This window comes from Nannospalax galili, unplaced genomic scaffold, assembly GCF_000622305.1.
Source record: "Nannospalax galili isolate Female #2095 unplaced genomic scaffold, S.galili_v1.0 scaffold1014, whole genome shotgun sequence".
NCBI lineage: Eukaryota > Metazoa > Chordata > Mammalia > Rodentia > Spalacidae > Nannospalax > Nannospalax galili.
The window spans coordinates 1,699,071-1,710,654 of record NW_008335824.1 but is presented as its reverse complement, the minus strand read 5'-3'; the positions used below and the strand labels follow the sequence as shown (position 1 = coordinate 1,710,654).

The 11,584-nt window shown below is 39.8% G+C and overlaps 1 protein-coding gene across 2 annotated transcripts in view; it reads right to left on the bottom strand.

Moving 5' to 3' along the window:
* Positions 1-9,567, bottom strand: part of Riok2 (RIO kinase 2) — a 24,900-nt gene extending 15,333 nt beyond the window's left edge. Inside the window, exons 1-4 of one of the 2 annotated variants that reach the window (XM_008830538.3) lie at positions 9,430-9,567; positions 6,792-6,930; positions 5,546-5,662; positions 2,825-3,000 (exon numbers count right to left, since the gene is read on the bottom strand). In XM_008830538.3, coding sequence (XP_008828760.1) covers positions 2,825-3,000; positions 5,546-5,662; positions 6,792-6,930; positions 9,430-9,495 — 498 coding nt within the window. In that variant the 5' untranslated portion in view covers positions 9,496-9,567. Of the gene's footprint in view, positions 1-2,824; positions 3,001-5,545; positions 5,663-6,791; positions 6,931-8,930; positions 9,404-9,429 lie in introns of those variants that run through there. The other variant, XM_029562270.1, reaches the window with a different exon arrangement.
* Positions 9,568-11,584: the final 2,017 nt, after the last annotated feature.

The following is an 11,584-nucleotide window of genomic DNA, read 5'->3' as shown; positions in this document are numbered from 1 at the left end:
GTCAGACTGGCTAAGATCAAGAGAACAAATGATACCAAATGTTGGAAAGGATGCGGGGAAAGGGGAACACTCATCCACTGCTGGTGGGGCTGCAAACTTGTTCAACCCTTATGGAAAGCAGTGTGGAGAACTCTTAAAAAACTATAAATGAACCTACCATTTGACCCAGTTATACCACTCCTTGGCATATACCCAAAGAATTCATCCTATTTGCAGAGACACTCGTACATGCATGTTTGTTGCTGCTCTTTTCACAATAGCTAAGAGATGGAAGCAACCTAAGTGTCCCTCAACTGATGAGTGGATAATGAAAATGTGGTTCATTTATACAATGGAGTTTTACTCAGCAGTAAAGAAAGATAAAATCATGAAATCCACAAGTAAATGGATTGAACTAGAAACTGTTATACTAAGTGAAGTAACACAGACTCAGAAAAGAAAAATGATGCTCTCCCTCATAAGTGGATCCTAGCAACAAATCCTGGTAAGTGAGCATGTATCCTCCACACATAACTACAGGAATCAGGATAATGAAAAGGAACCAGGGAGGTAAAGGAAAAGAAAGGATCTGAAAGAGAAGAACAGTAGGAAACAGGCATTAATAAAGGAGATATGGATAAAAATAGGGATATTTTAAGGGGAGGAGGCAGGGAAGATTATACAAGGAACCTAGGGCATAAAGGGAAAGAAGGAGCTCAAGAGGTGGGACCATAGGAGAAGGGTATTATTAAAGGAGAAGTGGGAAAAATGGGGGCACTTTACATGGGGAAACCATGGTAGAAGGTTTAGACAATGTGAGAGATAAATAATGCCTAGCTAGTTTCAAAAAAAGAGGGAACCAAATTAGTCCAACAACCTAGTGACAAATTATATATACAACTAGATCAAGGAATATAGTATCTGTCCAGGCAAGGTTTATCTGAGAATGTTTGGTATTTGCCCAAGGTTTATCTCCATGGCACATGGTAATTAAAAGTACCAGACTGGTGGAACTACCTTTCTTGGATGTTTAACAGCCATACTTTGAGGCCTATACTAAATTGGCCAGTGGGACATAAAGGACAGTTTTTGCAACTTGCCCTCTTAGGTCGACTAAGTTCCACAGGACTATGAGCATCTCTCAAAATGTCCTGTAACTGTGGTGAGTCACCTGTCCTCTTGATGAAGGAGGCCGTGGAGACCCCATCAGATGGACTTGAACCAGTGGCCAGTCTACAAAGAGGAGGGTCAATGCAGAGGAAACATTTCCTCCATGTTTCCAAGCGAAGCCAGCTATGGTCGAGTAGGACCTTTGACTTATTTTTACATAGACGGAACTGGTAAAAGAAAGGAGCCAAGGGCTCCTCCCAAGCCCATGTGACCCCTGAGGAATAGATCTTCAAACGGTCTTAAGAGTAAAAATAAATTGGTTTATCTGAGCCAACTGTATGGTCTTAAACACCTAAAAGAAAAGTATAACCAAAGATAAAAGGGGTCAATATAGTTTTTTGAGTCCATATGTATAGCTAAAGGCAAGAAACAATGTCAGGCAGGAGATACCTTCCTTTAAGTTGTTGGCCAAGGTGGCCCAAGAGACTCCCCAGACAGTAACCCAGCATAGAACTAGGAAAGTGAACAGCAGATCCCAATCTTTTCTAAAGGAATATTGGCAACTGACTGCTGCTAGATGAGGAAGAGCTCATCTTCCTAAAACAAGGATCTCTAGATAGGCTGACTAGGTTCAGCCGATGGACAAGCACTGGGGAATGGCTGGGGGAGCCGACAACACAGTGGACAGTAACAGGGATGACAGAGTATATGGGATCCAGTGAAGTTCAGCAGATCCCAATCTTTTCTAAAGGAATATTGGCAACTGACTGCTGCTAGATGAGGAAGAGCTCATCTTCCTAAAACAAGGATCTCTAGATAGGCTGACTAGGTTCAGCCGATGGACAAGCACTGGGGAATGGCTGGGGGAGCCGACAACACAGTGGACAGTAACAGGGATGACAGAGTATATGGGATCCAGTGAAGTTGGGAGGAGGCTATGGGAGGGTGCCTTTTGGGAAGTGGGTATATAGATGAATAGGACTGTTTGGGATGTTCTGTATGATATATAAACATAAAAAAATCAACAAATAAAAAATGAGTTATATTTGAGGAGGAAACAAAAAAAAATTTACTTCATGTTAATTTGTATAGGTGATAAATACTATCATTGAAATCTATTTGACAACTTTTATCCATACTCAGGTGCCAAGGACTGGACTGTAACCAACTGTGACTAGTAATAATAGGATACATAGAGATTAGAGATCCATGTGCAAATATCTAATTGTTAATAGCATTAAAAATGAGTTTGTCTGTAGGAAACAGTATATTTTAAAATGAAATGGAGATTTTCTTTAAAGGTTAAAAACTCATTCAATTTTAGGTCTTACAGGGTTTATACTGAGTTCAATACTGTATAAGAGTATTAATTCAACTGTATACCAAAAAACTTCAAGCCACCTTTGAAAGAGATGTATCTTTGCTCGGGAAATTGTTATTGAGTATGTTAAAACTGTAATGAAATGTTTCTAACCATGTGGTTATTAAATAAAAAATTATAATAGTAAAAGTTCTTATAGGCAAAAAACAAACAACAACAACAACAACAACAACAAACAAACAAAAAAAAAACCCAAAAAAGAAAAAAGAAGCCGCCACTAGAAAGAATTAATCTACTGTAGGGATTGAGTCTGAGGCTAGGGAGAAACCTGTTGGTATGGTCTTTGTATTACTTGGTTAAAAACGAACAAAACGTATCATTTGATTGAGAAATGTACAGTCATTAAAAAAATACCTTCATATAGGCAAATTCCTTCATAGCAGAGAGACGAGATAAATAAAGCCAAGAAACATTATGCCTGTGCTTATGGTAATCACGCTTGTTTTTCAGATTTCGAAAGGAGGTTCTTCCTAGCCTATGAAGCTTCAATGCAAACTGCCGTCCTTCTTCATTTGCGACAATGTAAATATCTAGAGCAGAGATTTTTAAAAGCATCATTATACTTTTACTGCAGTAAGTTAAAATAGTTCTGACTTTACTTGCCTTTATTTGTACCTGCTGTCTTTCCTACCAGTGATACCTGCTTGGCAAAACTTTTCATGTTAAACGACAATCCAAAATGTATTAACATATAATCATAAAAGAAAGCAGAGATACACTGAGCCAAAGGTTACTACTTCCAAAGATGTGCAATGGTGGTATTTATCATTATGTCAAAATAATCATACAACATACTGGGGAAACATCTAAAAACATCTAATTTTCTCAGTGTCTAGTGACCACCCTTTTGTGCTAGGGACTGAACCAAGGCTTTGTGCATAGGGGAGGCCAGCGCTCTACCATTAAGTTACACTCTCAGTCCAAGGGAAGCAATTCAACGCCTTCCATTTCAACATGTTTTTCAACTTTTTTGATGACTAATAAGTTAGAAAACAAGGCTGTAAGCAAAATAGTGATCATAATAAGTACTTTGTCAATCAGGCATGGTGGTGCATGCCTTTAATCCCAGCATGTGCTAGCAGTGGAAGGAGGACCTCTGTGCGATGGAGACTATCTTGGTCTATATAGCGAGTTCCAGGCCAGCTGGGACTACAGAGACTCTGTCTTAAAAACAAAAACAACAAAAAGTTCATCGACTATCAAAACAAGCTATCTGTAATGTTGATGTTTAAAACATGTTCTAAGTATTAAGGAAATTATACGCCTATTAAAATTAGGCTGTTATACATGTGTCAGGATTATAAATCAATAAACATTTTAGAGGGAAACTTGGTAATATAAAAATTTACATACTTTTTGCCTTATATAGAAATTCCAATACTCCTATATTGAAGCCTTAAACTCCAATGTATCTAAAATTAACTTTAGATGAGGTCAGAAGGGTACATCTAATTGAACAGAATTGTGTATCAGAAGAGGAAGAGATACTAGTGATACAGAAAAGGCCATGGGGAACACAGCTAGGCCAGTGACGGCAAGACGATGTCAAGCCAACAGGAAGGTTTAAGAGAAAACAAACCTTGATCTTGGACTGATAGCTTCCAAAACTTGAGAAGATAAATTTTGGTTGTTTAAGCTACTTGATCTGCAATACTCTGTCACAGCAGCCCTACCAAGCTAATACATGCTACAAAAATGTGATTTTAAGAAGTATTTATTAATGCAGAGTCACCTGTACAGCTATTCTTTTATCACTATTCACAAAATACTGAATGTAACTCAAATCTCTATTAATTAGGAATCAGCTTGAGAAAATTCATACAATGTAATACCCCGTGATTATCAGAAAGACATATTTACTGATATAAAATGATAGCAAGAGTGACTCACGTAGCCATAAATCAAAATGTAAAATGCAGAGTACTGTTGCTTTCACGTTTGATTACAATGGTATGTGAGTATAAATATTACGCATTAGCATTACTCTAACATTACTTAAATATATACCATAATTTGGATATAAATACAGATAACATAAAAACCATACAAAGATCCATAGGGACCTTCCTTCTTTGGGATATGTTTCTTATTTATTTATTTAGTTAATTTTATGAGTGTTTTGTCTGCATGTATGTAAATTCACCACGTTTGAGCAAAAGCAGCCAGTGTTTTTTTCTTTTTTTTGTCTTCTTGAGACAGGGTCTCCCTGTAGCTCCAGCTGGCCTGGAACTCACTATACAGACCAGGCTGACCTCAAACTCAGAGATGTGCCTGTCTGCCTCCCGAGTGCTGGGATTAAAGGCGTGTGGCACCATGCCCGACGCAGCCAGTGTTTTTCACCACTGAGCCATCTCTCCAGCCCCTGGGGTAGGTTTCTTAATAATTATTTTAGTTCCAAATTTAATTTTGAGTTTTCAATTTAGATAATCTAAATTAGAGGAAACCCTACACAGAACAAAAAACGGTATAAAAAATAATTTATTCTTTACTTATGTCTTCCACATATGAAGGAAATAAATACACCACTATCTGTTCAATCCTGTTTTAAAATGCATTTCTTTTTCTGTGCTGTACACAGATCCATCTTTGCCTTGCTGGTCATATTGCTGTAATGGAAAAGTAAGTCAAGTGGTATTTAGATATCAATTATGTTCTATTACCTCCTTTTAGTATGTATTTTTAACTATCAGAGGTACATAATTTATCAGTTACAAAGTGCAAATAAAATATTTATCAAAGATTCGAGCTATTAGAAGAAAATCAGGACCCAAAGTGCTTACTTATTAGCATGTGTGAAGCCCTGGATTTGATCCGGAGCACCAAAGGAAAAAAACAGGGAAATTCATTCTTGGTATAGCTGAAATAATAGTGATGGACCTAAGGAGAGGACCATAGCCTACTGAACTACTAAATTACTGTCGCTAAATGTAACAGACAGTATCGCTTCTGAACAACTTTCTGTTTATTAAGTGAAAACAACAATAACAACAACAAAAAACCCTGACAGAATGTTTCTCAAAGACAAATACAAACTGAAGCAAAGAGAGTGCCTTCAATAGGACTATTAGTACTTACCTGACTCTTTGCCAACACCCATCTGGTTTCCAACAGACTCAACTACCTGTCGAGAAGAAAGCGTTTTCAAAGCTAGGTAATCATAGCCTGCATTTGTCAACCGATAGCCCTGGACAGCTAGAAAAAAATAAAGTAAGATATTTTAGTTGTACTGTAGCAACAAGACACATCAGTTAAAGTCATAAGCATTTAGGAAATCTTAGGTGGAAAAAGAAAAATTACTCAGACTTGTAAGTTCCCAATTTCTTACTATAACTGGCATATCTTTTTTACTGTAGAATTACTTAAAAGTTTGATTCACATACAGACACAAGGCTGAGTCTGACAAGATCAACCTACAGAATAAAAGTAAGTTCAGAACATTTTATAATGATCTATTAATTTATAATGTTTTGTATGTAACTGTTATTCTCTTCATTTTTTTTCCAGTAATTACTTTTTAATTGTGTTTTATAAAAGAATTTTTTTGTGGTCTTTTTGAGACAGGGTCCCCTGCAGCTCCAGCCGGCCTGGAACTCACTATGTAAACCAGGCTGGCCTTGAACTCACAGAGATCCACCTGCCTCTGCCTCTTGAGTGCTGGGATTAAAGGCGTGTGCCACCACACCCAGCTTTTATAAAAGATTTGTGACAGGTTCCTTCAAGAGCAGCCAGTGCTCTTAACCTCTGAGCCATCTCTTCAGCCACTTGTGACAGTTTTTTTTTTTTAATTTTATTATTTTTATTTTATGTGTATGCATGTATTGCCTGCATGTAGGTAAGTACACCCATGTTGTGCAATGCCCGCGGAGGTGAGAAGAGGCTGTCGGATCCCCTGGGACTGGAGTTAGTTTTTAGCTGCCACGAGGGTACTGGAATTCGAACCCAGGCCTTCTGTAAGAACAACCAGGGTTCTTAACCACTAAGCCATCTGTTCAGCCCATGACAGGTTTTTTTTAACACCTGTCCTTCATCAAAGATTGTTTGAGAAGCAGTGATTAGAGTTCTGTGGCAAACTGCGTTTTCCAAAGGTGGTAGGAGCAATATAACTGTCCTGCTAGCTCTGCAGTGTACGTGCTACTTTCTCCACCCTCTTTGATCTGGATGGGCTCTGTGACTGTTTCTGCCCAGTTCAATATGGTAGAAGAATGTTCTAATCTTGATCTAGTGATTTGTAAACCACACAACTTGTGCATGTCATTTGAAGGACTGCTCTGAAGAAAGCCAATTATCTGAAAGTTCACAAAGAGTACATCAAAATACTTACTTTTGGTACGTTCCCAAGCTATAAGCTTATGTTTCACTAATTCTCTTAAAACTTTATTACAGCCACCATGTTTCAGGCTGGCTATAGAAGCAATCAAACTGCAGGGAACAATCTCATGGTTCTTCATGCCCATTTCAACCTGAAAGTAAAGGAATCATCATGATCTAATGGACACAAAGCCTTAGCTATCAAAACCTTGCTTAGAAACTAACTTGAAGCTTTCCTAAGTAGTCTTGCAGCTACAGTTACATGTGGCATACCAGAAACAGATTCTGAGAAATGCACAGGTAGGCAAACCTATATAGGATACAAAGTATTGATACATACTGTCACTAGGCAGTATGATCTTATTATTGAAGATACATTTTGTGGTCAAGAGAAAGACTGTTAAGGTAGCTATGACTAGAATTCCAGGACATAATTATTCTCATCTCTACCATTTTCAATTATAATTTGATAAACATAGGACTCACTGATATTGTCTCTCCACTTCAACATTAGACACTCTCTGAGTGCTTGACAAGTTAATGATGCATGCTGATACTAAAATACTTAACATATAAACATTCATCTTAAAGAACTACGATACTCCAAATATTTATTAAACAGGTACTTAATGAGAAAGCACAGTATGTAGCAGGGACTGTGTTAGCTACTAGAGAGAATTAAAAAGTATACAGTAGAACTCTTTACCCCTGAAGAATTAGAAGCAGCAGTGCAGACACAAGAATTCTAGCTGAGGGATCACTTTCAAGAAAGAAGCAAGACTTGAGATGAACTTTGAGAACATATACACAGAGAAAGGAAATCAAAGCCTATCAGGCAGAAAAAGTTTAGAAATGGTACCCATGCAAGAAAGCACTAAACACAAGGAACAGTTGGTATAGTAGTAACTGACATGTGATGGCAAGTAGATGGCACGCAAGTAAAGCCAGAAGGCACTTCAAACAAAAGGCCAAGGAGTTGTATACTAAGGAAAGTGGAAAACTCTTAAAGATGTTTTGACAAAAGAGATACGTATGAATTTAGATGTAAGATACTAATGTAGTAGGAATACAGAAATTAGCTTAGAGAAGACAAAGCTGGAGGGAATACACTAGAGAACTACATAGCATTCCAGCTGACAGGGAAAAGGAGCTTTCGAAACTTTTACCTCCTTTTCCATGTTTCGTCGCTGCCTCCCAAAGCCTCCAATACTCTTACTTTTGAGACGAGGTCTCCCTGTAACCCCAGATGGCCTGAAACTTGCTATGTAGACCAGGCTACCCTCAATCTCACAGAGATCAGTCTGCCTCTGCCTCCTGAGTGCTGGGATTAGAGACCTTCATTATCATGCCCAACCCAGCTCTTCTTGACAACCCTATTTCTGTCAAAGACACTGAGACATGAGTGAATGTGCTAAGCATAGAATGAAAGTACTTAATTCATAAATGTTACCTACTTAAAACTAATTCCCAAATCCTTGCATACAACGGCTTATAATAATCAGTGGGACTCACATCACATATTCCATTGTGTAATTATATAACACAGTAACGGAGACCATTGTGTACCAAAAGACATTGGCTCCTAAATAAACGACTTATTATGTGAATCTTACATCTATGTATTCATCTCTGTACCAGAAGATGAAGGCTAGAAAAACTGATGCTCTCACTCTAATTAAAACGTTCAGTGGCTCAGAGACACATAGTTTAGCAGGCTGTAAGGGGCTACATAATTTGGTTCTCGGCTTTTTCACGAAGTCCCCAACTATTAGATCTGCTCACACTGGCATTTCCTTTCTTTGAAAACCATTCTGTCTCGGCTTTTGCTCTTCAGTGTTACATTCTTTGGTTCCAACTCTTTCCAAGGACATCTCTGGGGTGAGTCTTTCTAGTGTGACTGCTATGATCCCCTCAATCATTCTGTCTCCTACCTGACATTTATCTAATGCCTGCCAGCGGTCAAGGGAAAACATGAACACACCACCAACTTTGTAGAGTTTGATTAAAAGAGTAAACAGGTAATATGTCTGGATCCAAGGAGTTTCTTTGATACAATTCAAAGACAGTACTTTTCTTCACTTCCGACCACATAATACGTTCTATACCGTTGGCCTTTTTATAATACCTGACATTATATTAGTAACTTATTTACCAGTTTACTTGATGACGGTGGCTATCGCCTACTTTTGACTCTTTTGAATCCTGCTGAATCGCCTAAAATTGCGACCAAACCGTGGAAAATATGTTTTTCTGAATGACCGGGGGAACATTATGCAGCTGGGTCTATGACTGTGGATCTCAATGCTTTCTGCCTAACAGATCTCCTTTGGAGGCATCTTAAACCCCTCTCGCTGGCTTCCAGGCGGAGGTTCAAAGAAGCTTTCCAGGCCACAAAGACGTGAGCGCCTCTGGAGCAAGAGAAGCAGAAAGGACCGCAATGTTTGGAAGAGGGAGGCTCTGCTTTCATTAGGGGAAGATAAGCTCCTTCTCCGCAAAAGTTTCAAAACAGATTCTGACTCCAGTGCTCTTCCCCAGGTTCCAGCCTAGGCCACGACCGTGAGCTAAGCGCACCCACTGAGCTTCCAGCAAGCTTAGAGGAACAGGGAGAGGACACCATGGGGGCGGCTAAGCGAGTTGAGTGGGCTTCCTACCGCGGTCAGGACCCTGAAGTCATCACGGCTCATGTACCGTAGCTTGGCCACATTCACCTTCCCCATGCTGGTTCAACCCCAACACGGAAATAGCGCCTTACTCCGGGGAGAGAAACAGGGCTGCTGGGTAATCTTGCGATTACCAGTGAGCTGCGCAAGCGCTATGTGTTCAAGGTCCTTGTTACTAAGCAAGAACACGTTTTACTGGTGCTGGAAAGCTCTGCTTTCGGTGTCTTAGGAATCACATAGCATGGCACAGCGATCTTTCAGCTTTTCTGTGATTATTTTACTTTTGATTAAGTTGGCGCGTTGCAAATGTTCTACACAACATGTCATGTTATTTTTCAGAGCTGCCAGGACCTGGATCCCAGAAGACCTCCGGCTGGAAGGAGCTGGAACGCTAAAGGCCTGGGTGGAGCAAAATGTTTCCCACCTCAGGTTAGGGAGGGAAAAGACTCCAGGCATCGGAGCCTGTGGGATGTCTCAAGGCACCAAGCCTGTGGGACGGGGGGGACTGCGATGCCCGGTCCTCTGCGGCCTGGCCTGCCTGGCCCTGCGTTAACTGCACTCCAGCGCCTGCGCGGCGCGAGGCCTGAGCGACCCGGCCGGCTGGGATGACAGAGCTAGGGTGGGGTGGGGTTGGGTTCTGGGGACAGGTGGAACCCGGCTGCTACTGTCATGTTTGCTACTTCCCCGTGTGCCTTTACAAAGGACTTGTTCATTTCGATGTTTGTAGAGGGCCTATTGATAAAACTTGGAGGGTCCGGGAGATGTTGAAAGGCTTTACGGGAACTTACACTTGAGCTGCAACTCCTCCCTGTGCCAAGGAAACCTGTTATCTTTGCACTCTAAACACTATACCCAAGACAAAGATGCCGTTCCTTCCTCTTTACAGCAGCAACACAATAACAACGGAACTTGTGTGACGTTGCGTTTCTTGTTTATGAACTGTATTTTAAAACTGTAAGCAGCAAATATTTTGACGTGTTCGTAGGTTAAGCGTAGATACTATTTATCACACAGGATTACGATCTGTTTTATCCTTGACCTGATTCCTCTTCAGTACAGTCTCCAAGCTTTGCATTTAAGTGTTGGAATTCAGTAACTGAAGAGTTACTTCCACCGCCTATCGCCTTTCCGGTTTTTCAAGGACCAAAGTAGTAGTTTCCTCTTCAAGAGTGCGCTTTCATAAAGCAGGCTTTAGATCTTGGAGGCAGACTGCAGACAATGCTGTCCATGTCTTTGAAGCTAGAGTAATTCTCAGAAATCATAGACTAGAAACGGAACCGTCTTCTGTCGTGTCTATGCCCTTGCCATTAGCATTTTGTGTACTTGATTACGGTTAACTAACAGACTGCTCCATTTAATGGGATTATGCTTTCTATACTTTAACAATAGATAATGTAAAATTAAAAAGTTGGGTAAGCTACACAGTTAACTTCTAGAGCAAGAATGAGATGGCAAGTGCCATCCTAACAACACTTTTAGAAAATATTACTAATGGATTGTCTTAATGCTTGTCTTAACAGTGCCCTAGACATCCACCACTAATAACTGTATTTGGATAGAATTGTTTTCCAAGTTCTGGAATGTATTAGGGGTAATTGAATCGAATGTGATGGTACATGCCTTTAATCCCAGTACTCCAGAGGTAGAGGCAGTTGGATCTCTGTGAGATCCAGGCCAGCCTGGTCTCCTTAGTGAGTTTCAGGACAGCTGGGGCTACAGGGAGACCCTGTCTCATAAGAACTCCACAACACTAGGGATAATCACATTGAGTCCAGATCTCTCATCTTTTCAATATTAAAAAAAATCTCAGTAATGAAGTCACTTATGAGACTTTTATGAATAAAAGTAAATTATTCAAGTTCTATTTAGCATTTTCCTCTCGCATGCCATACTTAGTGCTGACTAAAAGTAAAGAATATTCTTCACTCTCACCATTTATCAAATATGTATGCAAATTTTTTTTGCTAGGCCGTGGGGAAAGTTAATCCTAACAAAACTTATGAGGGAGGAATTGAATAAAAACTATTAGTATGTGGGACTGGAGAGATGGCTCAGTGGTTAAGAGCACTGGCTGTTCTTGTAGAAGACCCAGGTTCAAATCCCAACACCCACATGGTGACTAACAACTGTAACTCCAGTTCCAAGG